Source organism: Symsagittifera roscoffensis, chromosome 5 (genome assembly GCF_963678635.1).
Source record: "Symsagittifera roscoffensis chromosome 5, txSymRosc1.1, whole genome shotgun sequence".
NCBI lineage: Eukaryota > Metazoa > Xenacoelomorpha > Acoela > Convolutidae > Symsagittifera > Symsagittifera roscoffensis.
The window spans coordinates 11567704-11587749 of record NC_087066.1 but is presented as its reverse complement, the minus strand read 5'-3'; the positions used below and the strand labels follow the sequence as shown (position 1 = coordinate 11587749).

At 38.0% G+C, this 20046-nt stretch overlaps 3 protein-coding genes across 3 annotated transcripts; all 3 read left to right on the top strand.

Annotated features, from left to right (window-relative positions):
• The first annotated feature begins 390 nt into the window (after positions 1-390).
• On the top strand, positions 391-5506 carry LOC134846237 (uncharacterized). The gene is made up of 2 exons (XM_063863506.1): positions 391-1190; positions 4902-5506. Exons 1-2 carry the CDS (start codon positions 450-452, stop codon positions 5106-5108), a joined length of 948 nt encoding a protein of 315 aa, XP_063719576.1. The 5' UTR covers positions 391-449; the 3' UTR covers positions 5109-5506.
• A 997-nt stretch (positions 5507-6503) lies between these two features.
• Positions 6504-7752, top strand: LOC134846221 (uncharacterized). Its single transcript, XM_063863485.1, has 2 exons — positions 6504-6594; positions 6671-7752. Exons 1-2 carry the CDS (start codon positions 6557-6559, stop codon positions 7656-7658), a joined length of 1026 nt encoding a protein of 341 aa, XP_063719555.1. The 5' UTR covers positions 6504-6556; the 3' UTR covers positions 7659-7752.
• Positions 7753-15166: 7414 nt separating this feature from the next.
• Positions 15167-19985, top strand: LOC134845793 (gamma-tubulin complex component 4-like). Its single transcript, XM_063862875.1, has 5 exons — positions 15167-15865; positions 16064-16217; positions 16526-16730; positions 17170-17252; positions 18761-19985. The coding sequence occupies exons 1-5, from the start codon at positions 15356-15358 to the stop codon at positions 19789-19791; spliced, it is 1983 nt and encodes a 660-aa protein (XP_063718945.1). The 5' UTR covers positions 15167-15355; the 3' UTR covers positions 19792-19985.
• Positions 19986-20046: the final 61 nt, after the last annotated feature.

The window sequence follows — 20046 nt, the reverse complement described above, 5'->3', positions numbered from 1 at the left end:
CTCGGCTTTTAGTGTATAGTAATTCAGGTGTTCTTTCTTCTTCTTCTTCTTCTTCTTCATATTTCCATGAGTTTGTGTCTTTTTTGAGTTTATTCGTCGTGTCAAGGAAAATTGGGTCTCGTAATGGGAGGATTCGTATTGTTTGGCACTTAATTTCGAGAAATTTAGTAGCTTACAACTATGCTCTCGATGGGTCTTTGAACAAAACAAGTACGAAGTATGATTTCCATCAGTTTTTCACCAAAACTGCTAATTGTAATGAAATGAAAAAACTTGCCGTTCCGAATAATTTGAGGCCAATGCAGGTTACCGCAGGGACCCTTCTATATTTTAGAAACGTTACTAGCATACGTGTACTATTAGATATACGTTTTTTTTTCAGCTGATTTTTCATATGTCGACCATTTAATTCTGATTCAGGATACTCATGTTTTTGGCTTTTATGGGCAATGGATCAAAGAAGAAGTTATATAGTGTTATCCAGCGCTGATATCAATGCGAAGAAAAAATTGGTAGTTCACCCAACAGTTCGACCTCCGATTGTACCTCTTCAAGTGAAAGACGAGCCAATTCAGAGGAATGATGTTTTTCTGACTGCTTTTCATGATTACGCATCCAGTGATCATGATAATCAAAGTGAAGATGACAACAAACCACCACGAAAAAAAGCATGCCTGGCTCAGCTGAGCGAAGATGAGAAGAACCTTCGTCGGAAAATGAAGAATCGCGAGTCTGCGCAAACTGCGCGAGACAGAAAGAAATGTTATCTGGAATCCCTAGAGAAGCGTGTAAATGAGCTTGAACAGGAAAAGTTAACCCTTCATCAAGCAAAACAGTTTGTCGATGAAAAATGCTCGAACCTTGAAGATGAGAACAGAAAACTCAGACAACAATTATTACAGGGTGATGTAGGAAACAGCGGCTTTGTGAAGAAGGACCCCAAAGCAGACGTTAGCCACTGGGAAAGTGTGTGTCGACAATTGATGGCCGAAAAGGAAGAATTGAAAATAAAGGTCCAAGAGTTGGAGGAAAAGCTAAATGGCAGCGCAGTTGCTGAGTTGGCAAGTTGCAGCAACGATCAGTTGGAGCACTTCTATCCAATTGAGAGTGAGGTCGAAGTCAAAACGTGTGAAGAAAGTTCTGAGTCCGCAGCACTCGAGGTATCTCCGCAGCAGAGCCACTTTCTTCGCGTTAGTATGAAGTTAAATATTAAAATCAATTAAAGATAAAAAGAATTTCGCCTGGCTTTTGGAAAACTAATTACCCTTGCGATTAGCAAGGGTGTTGCAATCGGGTACTACAATTTTTCCCGGTAGATCACTTTGTTCACAGGATGACTAAAGTTAGTTGTCATCTCCGTCTGTATTTTTTCAACGAACTATGTTTGTCAAGAAATATGTTTCAGAAGAACTTCATTTTAAAGGCCCGTTCTATTTACGCTTGCGATTAGGAAGCGTTATCGAATCGGAATATAGACATTTTCGAGTTAACAACTAGTTTAACAAAATCAGCTGCTCCTTACGATGCGATGCTGCTTATGTGCTCAATTTTATGACAATATAGTTTTAACTACCGGGTACTAGTTACTACTCATGCTATATATAGACTTCAAACCACTGTATGTATAATTATAGTATGTATGTATAATTCTGACCGGGATGAATCCCCTCTTGCCTACCAATTCGAATCTGAGTTCGATCATAAGTCTCTCAAAAGTTTCCCGAGCGGCACTGCTGCCGGTCCTTCGCGCTGGTTTCCTGAGCACTTTGTTCACGCCGTTGAGTGCCCCACTCCTAAGACTGCTGCCAGAACGTTAGAGTCTCTCAACAGGGTTGTTAACATCCTCGCTGCCGGGCAAGCCCCTTCTAGTCTCTCTCCGTGGCTGTGCAGTGCGAATCTCTTTGCCACCGCTAAACCCAAGGGTGGTGTCCGGCCTATTGCGGTCGGCGAAGTGCTCCGAAGGCTCACTGCTAAATGCCTTGCTAAAGCCGCCAACGCTGAAGCTCGTGATTTTCTGTGTCCTCACCAGCTTGGAGTCGCTACCAGCGGTGGCTCGGAAGCCATCGTCCACGCTACTAAAATGACAGTCAAAAAGTGCTCGGAACATGGTCACCAAGGCGTCTTAACAGTGGATTTTGAGAACGCTTTCAACACGCTAGACCGCACCGAGATCCTCCTTCAAGTTCGCAACCGTCTTCCCGGTCTCTCCGCCTTTGTTGAGTTTACCTACGGTCACCACAGTCATCTGCTGTTCGAGGATGTCATTCTCAACAGCGAGAAAGGAGTTCAACAGGGGGATCCGCTAGGGCCTCTCATTTTTGCGGTCACCCTGCACTCTCTAGTCGAATCTCTCAAGTCGGAAGTCCCCGGTCTCACCCTCAACTGCTGGTACCTTGATGATGGGATTTGTGCCGGCGACGAAGACTCCTTGCTCAAGGCTCTCGAACTCATCACTTCCAACGGATTGCATCTCGGCCTCAAAGTCAAGCACAGTAAGTGTGAGTTGTGGGCCCCTGTGGAGTTCTCCTCCATCCCCGTCTCTATCCCGAGAGCAGCGTCTAATGGCTTCGAGCTTCTTGGCGCCCCCATTGGTGATACTGAGTTCTCAGTTAAAGTCCTGGACAAACGCATCTCGAAGGCCACCAAATGTCTTGAAAAGTTACCTCTTCTTGATGACCCCCAGCTCTCACTTGGCATCACTCGCACTTGCCTTGCTGCTCCCAAGCTGACGTACTCTCTTCGCACTCAGCCGCCCTCTCAGCCTGTCGCAGCTTCCCTGCAAGTTTTTGATGAACTCCTCCGCGATGCTCTTTCTGTCATAGTTGGCTCACCTGTTCCTGATCTTGCCTGGTCCCAGTCTTCCCTGCCTATCAAAGATGGCGGACTTGGCGTCCGGCAAGCTCGCGACCAACACATCCCTGCCTTCCTAGGGTCTTCGTGTCAGTCAGCTCATTTGGTCTCGTTTCTTACCGAATGCGACATCACTGATACGCCGGAGTTCCTGCGTGCCTCGAACGACTTCCGTGAACAGTCTGGAAGCGTTAACACTCCCGGTTTTACTCAAGAAGCTTTCCAAGAGAAACTCGATAAGGCCACCTACAACGCGTTCTTCTCGTCTCTTCCCGATTCCCGCGAGCAAGCTCGTCTTCAGTCGCTCTCTCTGCCTTACGCCGGCGCTTGGCTTACCGCAGTCCCCATTAAAGGTCTTGGCCTGCACCTGCTACCTGCTGAGTTCCAAGCTGCTGTCAGATACCGCCTTGGTCTTCCTGTGTTCGCGTCTGCTCGTAGGTGCCCCGCGTGTCCGTCTGGCATTCTGGACGTCCTCGGGGACCACGCTGTCGCTTGTGGGGGGAGTGGTGGCCGGATCTCCCGTCACGACAGACTACGGGACATTATTTTCAATGCTACCTCGGCTGCCTCTTTAGCCCCAATCAAGGAGCAACGGAACCTCATCCCTGGAGAACGGTCCAAACCCGGCGATATTTTTATCCCTACTTGGAGCGCTGGTCGCCCAGCTGCTTTCGACGTCACCGTGACATCCCCGCTGCAGTTATCTCTTCTCTCTCGTGCGGCGGAGACCCCCGGGGCGTCCCTGGAAGTTGCTGAGGACCGCAAATTTTCGAAACACGAGAAAAACTGTGAGGAACAAGGAATCAGTTTTTTCCCGTTAGCAGTCGAAACGCTCGGGGGTTGGTCCGCTTTAGCTATCAAAACCCTCAAGTCAGTTGCTATCCTCGCTGATGCCAGACGTTCTGGTTCACGTGACGCTCGTGTTGCCCCAGTTCGCCTTCTCCAGAGCCTCTCAGTGTGCCTCATGAGAGGAAACGCCACTATGATTGTCAGCCGGGCCATCTAGTCTTGTGCAGTTTATCACGTTTATTACGTTTTTTGCATTCCCAATTCTGGTGCTCCTTTGTTCCTTTGCTGTTAGCGCATTCCCCCTCTCTTTCCAATCCTCAATGATTCATCCCACATTTGTTGTTTGTTTTGTATATGTCTGCCATAGGTTTTATCTTTATTATTGATATTTTTTCAATTATAGTTTTGATTTTAATTTTTACTGACGGTTTTTCGGGTTCATGGTTGTCGACTTAGACTCTGTCGGTTTAGTTTCCAAATTGTAGTTGATTTGCATCCGCTACTTATATTGCTATCGTGGATGAGTAGTGGGCGTTATATGAATTTTTTTCCTTAATGTTTTTTCCTTTACATTTTTTTAAGTTATCATTTTTCCTCTTCCTTCTTCTATTGTAACATAGTTCGAAGTTCTGTTTGCTAAATTTTTAGGGTCTTAGTGCACTCAATCTATAATTGTTGTATCGCAAGTGGCGCGGAGCTCAGCTTCGGCTCTGGACCAAAAAAAATTTTTTCACGCCTGTTGTAATTTTATTAACTCCGATTTCAATATAACAGTTTTTTCGTTTTTCTCTTTTTTTTTGGTTGACATATTTCGGCTTTTAATATATCGCGTTAGGCGTTAGATGCTTCTTTTTGAGTCGATCGAGGAGCAAAAAGGTTTTATCCACTTATTTTGAAAGGGACAACGTGTCTGCTCAAGAAATGTCGGCTTTGTTGCCGCTTTGTGATGGTTGTTTCTATGCTTGTTTAAAAGTCAATTGTCTCACTTACTGTCATATTTTCTTGAAATGAATAGTTTGCTTGTCGATAAAAAATGTTTTTTTTTTAGGTTTCAATTTGTCGGTTCATCTGCAAGTAGTGATGGTCATTATTTTTTGTATCGCATGTGGTGCAAACTGCTTTGCCCTTGTGTCATTTTTTATGAAAATTACGTTTTTCCTTTGTATCTTAGACTGTATTAAAGATATATTAAGATGTATTACGAATTTCTTGACATTGAATGATAAATTGTAAACAAATATTAAGCAGATCATATTTTGCAGGCGTTAACGATGATGGTCTCATTGTTGCTTCTGTCGACGAAGTTTCACGTTGCCTCGAGAGGATCTATGACATTGCTGGAGCATGTTCTGAGACAGACGTACGAGGAACAACTGGCTTTCAAAGAAATATGTCCCAAGGATCCACTGGAGAGCACTATGTCCGAGGAAGACCAGATTCTGGAAATGGAGGCGAAAGAGCCACCCTAGAAATACCACATTCCATATCAACAAATGTTTCACATAATTACAGCACCACAAAATGTGGAACTCATCCCCCCTTTAATGATTCGTTTTCCCAAAATGATATAATAAATACAAGTAATGGCTTTGACGAAAATATACCGATTTCATTTGACTGTTCAGATAACTTATTTGATGGATTTGAAGTTCCAGAAGATTTGGATTTGCAAAATCCGGATTTGTCACTTTTCGACGACTTTCTGTAAATTATTGGTGTCCTAAATTGTGTCAAATTTATCTTTATTTTGTGAAAATGCTTACTGGCGTGGTTTGTGTCATCTTAAAATGTACTATAACTGTGCAATTAAATAAACTATGAATATTGTGAAGCCATATTATACAAAATTTATTTATATCATTGGAAAGTTTTTTTTGCATAACAAGATGGAATTTCGACGCCCGTGGATTGCAAAGCCACAAAATATTCATCGATCACATTAAGTTAACAATGATAGTCGGTTGCTGTGCAAGTAGCACAGAATGTTCAGACCACCAAATTCATAAAAAGTTAAAAACAATTTTTTTTTTATATCAGTCGTTTTTAGGAGCGTTGTGATGAGAGAACTCTACGAACGCCTAGAACGTTACTGATGAATTAAGCATAATCGATAATTGTTATCCTAGACAAATGAGAAACAAACAAAAAATTTCTTAGTTTTTTGTGCCGAATAGTTTTTTGGTTGAAAACTCGTATTGCCAAGGAAGTGCTAATTGAAGCTTCCAAAACTATTGTTCTTTGCTATCACGGCTGGAATGGTTTAGTATTACTCGACGTTGATTGTGTTAACTGATTTTTCGTGAAAGACAAAGAAACAAGAGTAGCCACTTGATTTCGTTTTTCGCATTGTGTCGTTTTTTATTCATTGTGTGATCAGAGAATCTGAACGAAGGTCTAATTAAATAAAAGTTTGCGGCTGATCCTTTCATAATATGCCTGCTCGCTCGATGCTAGAAATTAGAGTAGAAATCAAAGTTTCGAATCGGTTTTTTCTCTACCGATTTTTTCGAATGAACGGTCTTCAATGTGATATAACACTCGACCCTTCCCGATGATTATTTGTGGTACCTGATTTTGCGTGAAAAAACTAAAACTTACCTGGAGACAAAGTTTCCTCCTGCGTTTAATGGTCGAGAAATATAATAAAACTAAAACATCCGAAGACAAAGTTCCTCCCCATTTTCTATGGCTCGACCAATAACAAATGAAATGGGACCCCTAATTTTGCCTGTATGGGGATCCTTTTTTAGGAGTGTTATGCATTGACAAAATCCATTGCCGAACGTTCTACAACTAAATTTTGTCGAATATTCGAAATCAATTGATCTATTAAACGTAATCTTAAAGATTTTTAAATATATTTTTAGGTCGAAATGGCAGAATTGGATAGCACAATTTTGAGTCAAGCGCCGGAGACATGACGACATCCACAACCGACAGCTTACAAGTGTCTAGGTTAGTTTCAACACAACGTAGAAAGGTTGGTCGGATCAAAATTGCTCTCGATTAACCAAATTTATTGTGGGAACAGAATCAACAGTCAAGACGACAACTCTCCTGCAGCATGCGGAGCGACCGAGAGTCCGGTGAAAACCCAAAGCACAGTCGGATCTCAGTTGTCGGGTAGTTGCGTAGCCGGAGCGGCATCACTTGGTTCACATGGTGTCGAGACGCCCCAAAAGTCCCGTGTTGAACTTGAGGTTGAAGTTAATCTCCCCCCTCCACCGGGAAAACCTCCGCCTAGTCCAGAAAAGGTGTCACCGACAATTCAACTCAAACGAACCTTGGAGGCCTTGCAAGAGAACCATTCAGAACAGTTAAAAATCAGCAAGTACTGGAAGTCAAAAATAAGCGACCACAGGAGTCGATTTTTCGACAGTTCTCCCGTTAGTATAGCAACGGTTAGAAAGAAAAACAAGTTCGAATCTTTTACAGATAGTCTACAGACGAAGCAATCTTTGATTAAAACATCATCGTCGTGCAAGAATCTGCAAGAGGTTGGTTATGGAAGCGAAGTTAGTATGAGGAAATCCCTACTTGAAAGGTTTCTGGATGATTGCATTTCTTTAAATGATTCTTACAGAGATGAGAAAGCGAAACAAGTAGAAAATGGCGTATCAAAGTTAGAAACTATTATTCAGAATGTATCTCGACTTAGAGGTTCATTTAATAAGCCAAAAAAGTGTTCGACCAAATCTCCACATATTAAGACTCCGAAAAAAGCGACCCAGAAGCTCTGTTTTCCGAGCTTCGAAACACATTTAGCAGAAACTCATTTGAGCGAAACTCTGGCTGAGGGAAGGTTAGTTAGAAATGTTACGCAACAGGTTGGAGCAAGCTGTTCTAATTATAATAATAACATTACTTCAAGTGTGAACAAATTAAGCTACAAAAGTCCGAGACTAAAGCCGAGTTGTGAACAAATGGAAGTAGTTGTTTTATCATCAGACGAAGAACAAACCGATCATTTGGAAACCGAACTGATTATGCATGGACAAATCTCAGAAGCGAGACACTAAATTAACATTTTTTATATTTTATGGTTAGAAATACAGAGTTACCTAGACATTTTGTAATTTAGTTTAAAAAGCGTATTAGTACAGGGAAATTTAATCATTTTGTGTAAATTAATTTTGAAAAAAAAATAGTTTTTTTTCCAACAAAGTGCATAGGCGAGAATTTGTTTTGTAGCATTTGTTTCATCTTATACTGCTGGAAAAGTCTAATTTCTAAGAATCTGACAGAAGTTATTCAAGATGAATCAGCGCTGAAAACGGTGAACAAATATGCGTTAATATCGACAACTAATGAAACATTGAACAACGAAAAGCTTTTTTTTGTGCTATTTTTACGCTTTTGATTAGCAAATCGAAATTTTTTTTCGCTGAGTTTTGTTTCAGGTGGCAGAATCAATGGATCATTGTCTCAAATCTGTTCTCTCGTCAACCAACAGCTGTTTTTTAGCATGTCTGCATTTTAAATACCCGCTCTATTTGAGTTTTGGTTAAATGGTGCTTTTACAATTCCGATTTGGTTTAATATCAGACTTGAAAACAAATTTTAAGGTTTTTAATCAAAATAAGTTTGACACAACGGGTGTCAGTTCAAGTATTGTCGTGTTTGTTACCGCTTCGTAAATTTTGCTCCGATGCTAATTTAAAATTCAATTCGCTTACTTGGCATGTTTTTCTCAAAATTTTCTTCAAAACAAATCGAAATCATTATTGACAGTTTTATAGAAATTTTTTTTGACAAATTTTGTGTGTTTTGACTTAGCCGCGTTTTCTGTCGATTAGCTTACCATGCTATCATCATTAGAAGTGGTGCGAAACTCTGTTTAGCTTTTATATATGAAGAACAATCACGTTTCCTTCTCCTGAAAGGCGATATAACGAAAATCCAAAAGCAAACAGCGTCTTGAGATTTTTTAACAGATCTATATCAATTTGTCTGACGTATTTTTTTGAGCAAAGGCTTTAAAAGCGTCCTTTAGTCTCTACAAGTAGAATTGCAGCGTACGTTCTAGACTACAGACAGTTGACGTAACGTGTCAACTGCAAAGCGACCTAGCAATTAATCTGAGTTATACTGCCGTGTGATTCAAACATAGTCATGATTTTGCAAAAAAAAGGTTTCCTCCACGTTTCAATACTCAAAATCAATAAATAAGAGCGTTTTGGGGGAGAATACGCCTATCTGTGTTCCTAAAATGGAATGCACTAATTTGTGTTCGGATGTGCTAAAACGGGGCACAGACTTCAAGCAAGTGGGTGTCCCGTTTTTTCATCAGTTAGACCAAGTTTGCTATTGTTTCAGTCATTCAATAGGGTTATTTAATGGATGTTTGTTCTGATTCTTGTAGAAAGTTTCAATAATTCTGCTGACTGTATTTTTTCTGACAACTTTCGAAGTTTTAAGTATAATTTTTAACAAATTGATCAGACGTTTTTACGCAAGCGATCAGCGTAGTGAGTTATTTCGAACCTTTTTTTAAAACTCGCAAATAAAAGTGTTCATTAAAATTATTCACTTATGTAGAAATTTCATTGTAGCATTGGAAATTGCAAAGCTTCTGTTATCTGTTTTCTTTGTAGCAAGTGTTTGCAACTTATGTAGCGTTCGTGTGTGAGACTCATAATCTCTATGATACAGGTTCGAATCCGAGACGCGTAGCCGAATTTAACTTATTCGAGGCTTTTTCTCTTTTTTTATAGCGCTTTGTAGAGCTGCTTTTTGTCGTTTTCTCGTTAGTGTTATCGAAGCGAGGCTTCGCCACTGTTTAGATTTTTGGAATCAATCTGACGTTAAAGGTGAAACTTATTAAAAGTGGTTCTTTGAAACTACGTGTTTGCCTTTTTGTCGGCGTTTTGTTTTGTTTTCGATTGAAAATTGCATCTAAGATCGCTGCCGAATGAAAATTGTTTTGAAGTTAAGAGCTTGAAGTTATATTAAAAAAACTGACCTCTGAAAAGTGCAATATTTTTAGTTTTCTTTTTTGACAGTTCAAATGCAATTTTATAAATTCTGTTGTAATTTGAACTCTATTTCACGGTCTGAAGGTCAGAATTATTTCACCGACGTGACACAAAATAGTTTTCTAAGCACAAAATTTTTTCTGGCTTCGTTTTTTGTTCAGTTATGTGAGTTTGAAAGTTACCAATTTTGCATAGTTTCAAGATTTCTTTTAAAGTATATCATTCGCTCGACGACAGCTAGCACATATAAGATTTCATTTCCAAGTTCAATTGAAGCGACTGTTTTGATCGAATTCAGCTCTGCGTTACTACACAGAATGCTTATCATGTTTTTAAACTTTCCGTAGGGCGGAAGATGGTAAAATTATATTTTTTTAAATAAAGTTGCCAACTAGTACTGCAGCCGGAACGTTCAGGGCTTTGTGATACGAGCATTCATATTTGTTTTTTTTTTCTCGTTCTAAATTCAGGTAACTAAATCTTTTATTTCATTGCACAAGCTCAGAGTTTAGTTTCGAGCGCGGCATATCCAGCTAAAATCCAATATATACAGAAGAAATTTCAAAAGGCTATTGGAACTCAAGTTTGTATTTGACTCGCAAGTCAAAAAAAACTTCTTGACTTGCAAGAGCAAGTGCACATGCTACCGTGAACTAGAGTTTCCCCTTTAGTTTACTTTTCCTACAAGTCTGTAAGATGTTGACTTCGTTTTGTTGAGTATGGAACCTCAATATCTTCCGGGCTTTTTTTCGTCAAGAGGTGTATTACGGAACATAAGGTTTAGGGTTTGAGTGCGGATCGACTTTAGGGTTTTTTTCGATATGATTGGAAAAGTGAAGGAAAACTCAAAGTGTCGGACTATCGCTTATGTACCAATTTATGTCGGCTTACTTTCCAAACTTCGGTTTTTTCTTAAAAGCCTTCTTGGCGTACAAATAAGTATAAATAAAAGTCGTTCTGTAATGTGTAACTTTACCTACTATGAATTCGTGTATTTACATTTTTTTCTCGCTTGAATGGGTTGGTCTTATGCCATATTGACTTATTCCGCTCATTTTGCGTCGTTTTAAGGGAAAATTTTGATTGTTATGCTATCGTTGTTTCAGAAGGGTTTGGGAGTCAAATTTTCGAGTTTTAAATTTTATAGCTAAAATTATTTTACGACAACAATGTTTTCGGCTCAACTGGCGTGCACCTAATTATTGTTTGCGTAGTTGTGGCTTGGTTAACGGTTTTGAATCTTTATTGAACTGCCTTGATTGTGTCGCTCGATATCTTTTCTTCCAGCTGAACTGAGTACAAGATGAAAAAATTTGTTCGAAGCTCCGCCTCAAATTTGTTTTTGGAACTTACTTTGAAATTATTCATTTTGTGAAGCGCAACCTAAGTTTTATTAATAAAAGTGGATTTTGAGCTTATTGGAGCAAAAAAATGCTTGGATTTTTATTTTCAAAGTACAGCGAAATAGAAAAATACCTATTGATCCAATTGTTTGTCCCGCTGAAAATTTTTCCGACAAATTTTCCGATTTGTTTTAGAATGTATGCATTTGAAAAAAAAAATAGTTTCCAATGTTTCATTGACTGCTTGCGATTAGCAAGGGTTATGAAATCGGAATAGACTTTTTTCGGGTTGGCAACTAGTTTAACAAAATCACTGAATCATTTGTGTAGTATTCAATTATTTTGTGGAGCAAACATGCTCAAGTTCTTGAAAAATCAAATTGAAAACTAGTAAACGGTTAAGGGACTAGGCTTGAATCCTGTCAGCGCCTGTATTTTTTAAACATCAAAAATGATCGGCATTAGTATCGTACATGTATCGAAAAAATAATCGGCTTATGTTTGATGATTGATTGCCACAAATTTCTTTACTTTTTGTGTTGTATGGTTTTTTATTGTAATTGAAAGTGTTTTTTGATTCATTGTTGTTATTGGTAATTCTTACACTTGCGAGAGCGAGTGTCTTGTAATCGGGAACTAAACTTTTTTTTCCCGTAAACAACTTTTCCTACACATTTGTAATTGAAATTGATGTTGCTTTTTTATCGAAACTTAGCAACTTCCAGGCGCCATCGCTATTGGTCTGGAGGTATTGCAGTTGCCTTTTGAACCTAATATCACGGGTTCGAGTCATGGCCGGACCTTGTTTTTTTTCAGTGTCTGAAGTTTGCGGGAAAAATTGATTAGTCAGATTGTGGTTTGTCGGCTTATGTATTGTTCGCTTAGTTGCCTCTTTTTACAATTTTTTTACGCTGTTTTCATTGCAGTCTCAAGTGTCGTTCTCAAGTTAACTATAGCTGATTCGTATATTTTCCGTTTTTTGTTTTTTCAGTTCGAAATTTCATTCGGCCTAAATGGTTTCAGTTTTTGTTGTCGGTTTGGTGAACTTATTTTGCATCGATATAAGGATTTAAAAAACTTTTATTCATGTTTTTAACAAATCAGATCGACTGGTAGAATAAAAGTTAAAAGTTGAAACTTTTTAATCGCTCACAAATTTTTTTGATAACCATATTCTTTGGTGTTTTTTTTTGGATCAATTGGCATTTAACCACGTGTTGCGGCTTAGTGGACGCTTGAAAAACACGAAAGCTTGCTTAATGCTAGGTGCTTTGTTTCTCGTTTCTTTTTCTGAGATCTACTTGGAAAATTGAGCAGCACAATTAGAGATCAGATAAGATTGAGTGATGTATCAGTTGTGATTCCCTTGTTGTTTTAAAATATCGCTAAAGTTTTGCTTAGATAAAAACCGAGTTCAATAACCATTTTGTTTAGATAAAACCGAGTTGAGCCGGCTAGTTAATCTAAAAGCTGTTTATTACTAGATTTTCTAGCTATGAAAAACTAAGTTTTAAAATTTGACTAAGCGCTTAGCTGGCTCCTAGCAGTGAAATTTTTTTGAAATTTTGAAACCATTACGAGGCCAAACTGTGCACTAGATAGGCGCACAATTTTATGTCTGTATGTTCCTGGATTCCAGAGACAAGTCTTCAAACATGTTAAAATTATGTCGGAACGATCAAAGAGAATGAAAGAACAAAAGACGAACAAAGAGAGCGTCCTTGTTCCGGAATCCGGTTACAATGCACAAAATACACAGTTTGGCCTCGTAATGACTTTTGTAATTGTTTTTTTTTTTTGAAAATTTGTTATAGCCTTTATTATTGGTTTTGCAAAGAGCACTCTAGTTAAATAAAGCATTGTTCATGATTGTTCATGTTCCAAGCATGATTTAGTTCAATCCCCGCATGCACGAGTTTAAAAAAAAATGGTTTCTCGTTTGTACTTTTTTGAAACTTACAATGATGGGAACCTTGTGATGTTTGCACAGCAAGCAATTCTCGTCACTTGCGTTTTCTTTGTTAGTTTGTTTGATTTTTTTTGCTGTTTTGTTTCTTCTATCGTAGGTTTCTAGTTTTAAACCCAGAAACAAAAAGTTTAATCAGTTGCGTGCTGAAAAATTGTACAGGTATTCATGTTCAAAGGTTTCCTAGATGAGCTATAGAAGCAAAAATATGCACCACGTTTTAAACTAGAACATACTTTGGCGAACTAGTCCATAATACGCGCAAACTTCCGTCTCATCTTGAAATTGTTGGTTAAAAAGAGTAGGCCATACATTTTATTTAGCTACCAGTTTCGATTAGTCTGAATTGATGAATTTGAAAACGTTTTCTGTGTCTATGTCACGGTTAACAATAAGCTCCAATTAACTTTATGCAGACTGTATTTTAAACAGAAGACAAAAACGGGTTGTAATATTGTTATCTGATTTATAATAGTGGGCGTTCAGCAGTACCCGAAGTATAACAGTACCGAAACTGAAAAAAAGTTCAAGAGGCCCATAATTGACGACTTTTGGATCTGTTGAACAACATTTTTTGAAGCTGTTGAACTGCCTCTTATAACATAGTCTGATGACATAGTTTGATACTGACTCCATGTGCATTTTTTGTTGTCAAGGTAAAACTTTACAACAGTTTTTAGTTTCTGAATCATTTTTAAAGTGTTGTTTTTAATGAAATTTAAATAAAAACAAGGATAGACTTACTGTGCAAGTAGCACAGAATGTTCTGACTAGTCTTATAAAATACAACAAAATAATTTTTTTTTCAATTTAGTGTCATTTTTTTCGGCGTGGTGTGATAAAAGGAGATGACCAGAAAACTATAGATTAGGCATATTCGGGAGTCATAGAAAATTAAGCAAATTGTAAGCAATTTTTTAAAAGTTGCCAAATTTAATTCCAAAAAGGCGCTTAAATATTCAAATAATAACGGTAATAGAGTAAAGTTATATTTTTAGGTTTAAAGTAAGGTATTGACGTTTGCGATTAGCAAGCGTTATCAAAACGGAATATAGACTTTTTTCGTGTTAACAGCTTGCTTAACAGAATCACTTGCATCTTGGTTCATAATGAATTTAAACTTCTATGCACCAGCACTTATTCTGGAGGTGAAGAGTACGCCTGGGACGGCAAATGCCGTGGATTCGAATCTGACCCGGAACTTTTTTTTTTCAAACTGGAAATGTTCCGTTTCAAAAAAAATTGTCGGCTTATCTTATTGTCTGCTTATGTTTTGTCGGCTTAGTTACCACATCGTAGAATTGTTCTTTTTTCCATACGCAATTTTCATTGTAGCTGCTCTTAGTGTTTTGATTCACTTTGGCTGTTTGTAATTTCTTGACTTATATTTTTGCTTAAAACTTTTTTCTGCCCAAAAAATGTCGGCCTATGATTCGTATGCTTATGTTTTGTCGGCATAAAAGCCACATCGTAGAATCAATTTTTTTGTATGCATTTCACAACGTAGTTGCTTTCAGTGTTTCGAAATACTCCCGCAATTTTTACTTTTACTAGCTTTGACTTCGTATATTTTGTGTTTTTTTTTTAAACTATTCGGCTGATATTTTATCGACTTTGTGACCTAATTTAGGTTCATTTCAAAGGAAGCATAATTTTTATGCATCGTTCCGGAGCGCAAAAAATGCTAAAATTCTAAGAATTGAATTTATACAGTTTTTGATTACAACAATTGTATTTTCAACTTCCGTCGGCTCAGTTGCCGCTTTTTAATTATTTTTTGAATTTCCGAATTTATGTTAATTGCCGTCAATTGTGTTTCTGGGTTTGTTTTCCACAAATAGAGCATGATTCCAGATAATGTTTTGAATATTTAAGTTTTTTGAAATGTGTTTTTTGATAGTTTTTTAAATGTATTGTTTGGACTTGACCTGGCGGCTCGCTTTTCCTGTCTGCTAGCTTGCACGGCTATTTTTATGAAGTATTGCAAGTGGCGGAAAGCTCCGCTTCGCCTCTGTGTAAGCTTTTAAGCCATTAAAATAAGCTATTGTAAGCCTGCTCTCGCTCGCTTCATGTGCTCGAATTAAGACGAAACACCAAAAATTTCAAATCGTTTTTTTCTCGACGCTGGAAAACTTTTTGGGAAAATTTCATGTCGTTTGAATCACGACTGTAAGGGCTATAAAGTGATATATCTCCGATGATTTTTGTGGTAGCTGATCTTGCGTAGAAAACAAAACGAAGAAAAAATAAACTAAAACACCCGAATAATTGTATTCAAATGGTCGGAACAATTAAGTCTTATTATTGTCGCTCATTAATCATTTGCTTAACTTGAACTCATAGATGACTCTGTTAGTGAGAAGTGAGAGGAAAGGTGAGTAGCTTCAAATGAACAGTAAGTATAGCCACAATTCAATTCCAGATATCCCCGAATGTTGCACGAAATAGTGTACCTTTTGTTCGGCAAAGCGGGCAGTCTTTTTCACACCACAAATTCTTCAATTGAAGTGAACGAAGACATCCCGTTTTTCCACCCCCATGAAGTAGTTTTGATTAATCAGTTGGGTCGACTTGGATTCTGTTATATGAAGTTGGAGCTCTTTGTTGAAAATAACTGCACAGCAACTAGTTTGTACCGATCAGCGTTTGTTTCTGGACTCAATGTGTATTTGAACCAGTACAGACAGACCTTGGTTGACCTTGAGAACGATCTTTTGACCTCTACAAAAGCGACGCTGTCTACGATTAAGCACAGAGTAACTTATCCATATCAGTTTGTACTGCCTGACTTGTGGAGTTTATGTCAGAGTATAGACGAGAAAAACGCGAATGACGTTACAATATTGGATCTGCTGCATTATTTGACTACTAGTGGAAAGAGTGATTTGTGTGAGGCTCTAAGACTGATACAGTTTCATTGTCACAATGTGTTCTTTGCTCAGGTATGCTGGCTGGGAAAACTAGCCTAAGTGTATTTTAAGTCAAATCAACAGCATTTAAAAAAAATTAAATGCGTGTAAGCAATATCTGGTTGTTCATATTTTTCTACGATATCGAAAAAAAATTGTATTTTGATGTATGAGGGTTCGAAGAAGCTGGAACCAAAAAAATTGATTAGTGACTTTGAAAATAATTCCCAGGTGAGTTCTCTGATGTTGCATGGACTGCTGTTGGACATGAACGAGGAGTTCTTCATTGTGAAGCGGGAGCTGAGAGGGGGAGGAGGAGGAGGAGGAGTGGGCGAGAATGGGGCAGGGGATGAAGACGGGAATGAAGTTGCAGAAGCAAATGAAGGTACGTCAAGTACAAGTACGGGCTCGTTGTCTTCCCCTTCAGTTCTCCATTTTGAGAAAAATGTTGCTAATTAGTAATGCTAAATGCGTGATTCACGATGTGAAGTACGAAGAACAAATATGAACAACTCGTGAAGAATTTTTTTACCACGCAGAATTTTTTGCATTCTTAAGTTAAAAGCTTACGAAAATAGAATTTCAAATGGTTTTGGGTAGTTCAAAAGAGCGCAAGGGTATGAAATTAATGACTTGGCACCATTGGATTGGATAGTTGACAAGATCCCAAGACTCAGGGTTTCTCTTTTTTAGACAACCAGTTGGTCTCTTCCTCTTCTGCTGTGGCTGTGGCTGCTGTTGTGCCGACTGAGCTCGACGACAGGGTGGATCTGAAATGTTCCTTCCACATCCTCCATCACAGACTCCCCCCTTACATACTCCCTCACGTGGCAGAGAAGATGAGATTTGTGGGGGAGTCTGTGCGCATGTTCCAACACGACTCACACAACAACACCAGGTAAGGTGACTCTTTCACGCGGTGTGTAAAAGACTATTCCTAGACAAAATATTGGTACATTTTGAGCTTGCGTTGGTAGAAACTTAAGTGAATTTAATGAATTCAGCACTTGAAAATTTAGAAGCAATAAGCAGTCAGAATGTTGGACAGTTAAGGGTTTTTGGCACAGTCAAGGCTATTTGGTTGTCTGGAAATGTCGACTATTTGGTCCTTGGGTCATGAAAATAGCCTCAAATTTTTTCTATCTTTGTGATTTTTGACTTCTGCTCTGCAAATCTTTGCAAGAAAAATCAGATAGGCTTGGGTTAGTATAAGATGGAAAAAATGAAGACGGAAATTTTTAAAATAATCAATTAAGTTGGTTATATTGAAGGTTGTGATAAAATTGAATAGTGTTAGTTCATTGCAGAAGAAAGCGTGGCCATTCCAAGTGTTTTAGATACGAGTCCTTCTTTGCCAAGGAATCCTATTTCGCACAGCAGTTGGATGATCTTGCAAACAAGGAAAGATTCTCAATACGAGGTATGGAATGTAGAAAGTGAATATAAGCTAGGCATTTTTCTGTTATAGTGGCAGGGGATGATTTTAAGAGTAATAAACGTAGTGAAGACTCTTATATAGGTCTTGGTGTTTTTTGTTTGCTTTTTTTTTTAGGAAAAAGTCTTAAAATGCTCTAATAACTACAGATGTGCATTCATACTTATTAATGCATTTATGAATTCATGTAGGTATATATGCACTTTTTGAGTTCAATTGAAATGTATCTGCTGAAAGTGACGTAAATAGCACTCTCCAAATACGAACGTGGAAATGATTCGTAAAAACGCGAACGATTTCTAGTTCCGAGGGGAATTTAATTTTAAGATTCCAGTGGAATAAAAACTGTACCTGTTGATCCAGTTTTCTCTAGTTGGGTTAATGCTATCAAACAAGAGCCAATCATACATTTTTCTAGAAATTCAAAGAGCTTAAAAGGCGCCTAATTTTTTCTTTGAAATTCGAAAGTTGAGATTTTTTGCAACAAAGTTAGTGTTTTTTTTCTGTTTACTTGCGTTCATTACTCTGTTCCAACTGTTAAAATATTGATCAAGTAAAGAGTTGATCTACGAGTCTTACGCTGTCTGCAGTTGTTGAAATCAAGTGATTACTAAGACTAACTCAGCTCCGATCTCATGTGTAAAAGTATGGTAGGATCTCGAGTAGCACATGGAGCTGTTTTTATGCAGATTTGAATTTTGTATACGATCAATTTGTATCGATCGTTATGTAGAGTAGTAATTTTAATCATATTTTACAGTATGGGATTCTCATTTACGGATCTCGCAGCTTCATTGCTTTGAACCCTATTTTTGTTTTGCAAAAGAAAGTTTGGAAGTTTTTTCCGAAAACGGCAAGATCACTGAGATGATATATTCGAACAAAACAACTTGCTGACTGTATACGAAAGTCATATCTACGAACTTCTGAAATTTGTTCTCAATTCTGTAAACAATTTGCACTGTGAATGTTTTTTGAATGAAATGTTTACTTTTGAAATTTCTAAGAAAATCACAAATTTCTAGTGCTAATTTACTCTCAGAACCTTTTGCAAACGGAAAATTGAAAGATTCTGCGATTTCTGTGGACAAAAAAGTGACCTATCGAAACGTTCTAGTGTTGGTTTTAGAAACTAAATTCTCAATAAAAAAATTCAAAAAAACTTTGAAAAATTTTATCAAAAAAAGAAAAAAAATTCAGTCGCATCATCTCATAAAGGAAGAAGCAGTGTAAGAGAAGTCAGCACATAGATGTGAACAGCAGTTTGGAATTAGATTTTATGAATTTTGAAAAATCCAAAGGTTAAAGGTTTTTTAAGTTTTTTTGTTTATTATTTTGTGTAGTTTTTTTTTATTTATTGCAGCCTGTAGGGGCAGACACTATGTGTATCCTAGAATCCCGTTGGCTGTCTTCTGCAAGTCTCAGATTTTGATGCACTGATTGTATGTTTATTTATTTTGGAGAAATTCGTCCTTTTTATTTCTTTCTTTCAGAGTTTGAACACGTGGTAGAAGATATCCGAAGTCACGTGGCCAAAGAACTCTGGTCACTTATTGTGGAGCAGTCTAACCTTGTCTCCGCCTACGAGCAGATCCGAAGCTTCCATCTTCTCGGAGACGGACAACTCATGCTTCTTTTCATTCACTTAGCCAAACCAATTCTATATTTCCCAATTGGCCGAAACACAGAGTACGATGTAAACTGCGCTCTCCTACGCGCTCATTCGACCTTGAACCCAGTCACCTCGTTTGACCTTAAGTTCACTGACCTTGACCGAGTAAAATTATCCTTAGACAAACTGGTAAGCCCGAATATGACTGGTAATGGAGATGATCCAGGGTCCAAACGAGAAACAAGTGGCGATAATTGGTCCAGGGTTTCGATTGGATACGAACCTCAATGGCCTTTACATTTCGTGTTTACGACCTCAATTTTAGATAGATGTAACAAATTGTTCAAATTCCTGCTAAACATCAAACTAATTGAAGACGAATTGCACCAAATATGGGTCAATTTAATCTCGATGCGCAAATCAAGTTTGGCCAAAAAGCTACCAACGTTTTTCAATGCCAGGGCCTGCATGTCGTTTTTGGTCGAAAACTTTTACTATTATCTACAAGTTGATGTTATAAGTTCCAATTACCTAAAAACCATCACAGCAATAAATAGTACAAAAGATTATGAGACATTGATAGTTGAAAATGAGAAGTTTATATCTCAAATAATGGTTCAAAGCTTCGTCGAAATGGCGCCTGTGAAGAACTGCGTGACGAATATTCTAGAAGTTTGTCACATCTATCATCGGCTGATTGAGAAAATATCGATTGATGACTCAATGGATCAGAAACATCAGGATGTTTTTGAGAAAGTCGTTCGCAAATTCAACAAACAGTCATCGACTCTCTATAAGACGCTAAGTAGTGTTATGGGATACCAACCGAACCCGTATCTCTGCCAGTTATTGATGCGGCTGGATTTCAACGGGTTTTATTCGGAGTGTAACGGGAGTCTGATCAAATTGTAGGCAACGAACAAACGAAAATAATTGCGTCGAAAACTTTTCCCTAACTGTAGATCAAAAGGGCGTATTCATGTATAGTAACATTTGATACGCTAATTTTGTAAAGAAACTATTGATAATTAAATATAATTTTTACGGACTCTGTCTCCGCAAATTTGAGTCTTTTTCAAAGTTTCATTCATCTCATTCACTTTATATATCGTTTTAATTTTGGTCGTCTATTCTAAATTTATGAAGACTGTTTACGCGCAGAAAAGC

Excerpts from the sequence above, each read along its gene's own strand:
- LOC134846237 (XM_063863506.1), top strand. The coding sequence starts at position 450 with ATGGATCAAAGAAGAAGTTATATAGTGTTATCCAGCGCTGATATCAAT. Across the intron at positions 1,191-4,901 it reads AGCAGAGCCACTTTCTTCGC|GCGTTAACGATGATGGTCTC; the intron begins GTTAGTATGAAG and ends CATATTTTGCAG.
- LOC134846221 (XM_063863485.1), top strand. The coding sequence starts at position 6,557 with ATGACGACATCCACAACCGACAGCTTACAAGTGTCTAG. Across the intron at positions 6,595-6,670 it reads GACAGCTTACAAGTGTCTAG|AATCAACAGTCAAGACGACA; the intron begins GTTAGTTTCAAC and ends TTGTGGGAACAG.
- LOC134845793 (XM_063862875.1), top strand. The coding sequence starts at position 15,356 with ATGTTGCACGAAATAGTGTACCTTTTGTTCGGCAAAGCGGGCAGTCTT. Across the intron at positions 15,866-16,063 it reads ACAATGTGTTCTTTGCTCAG|GTGAGTTCTCTGATGTTGCA; the intron begins GTATGCTGGCTG and ends AATAATTCCCAG. Across the intron at positions 17,253-18,760 it reads GGAAAGATTCTCAATACGAG|AGTTTGAACACGTGGTAGAA; the intron begins GTATGGAATGTA and ends TCTTTCTTTCAG.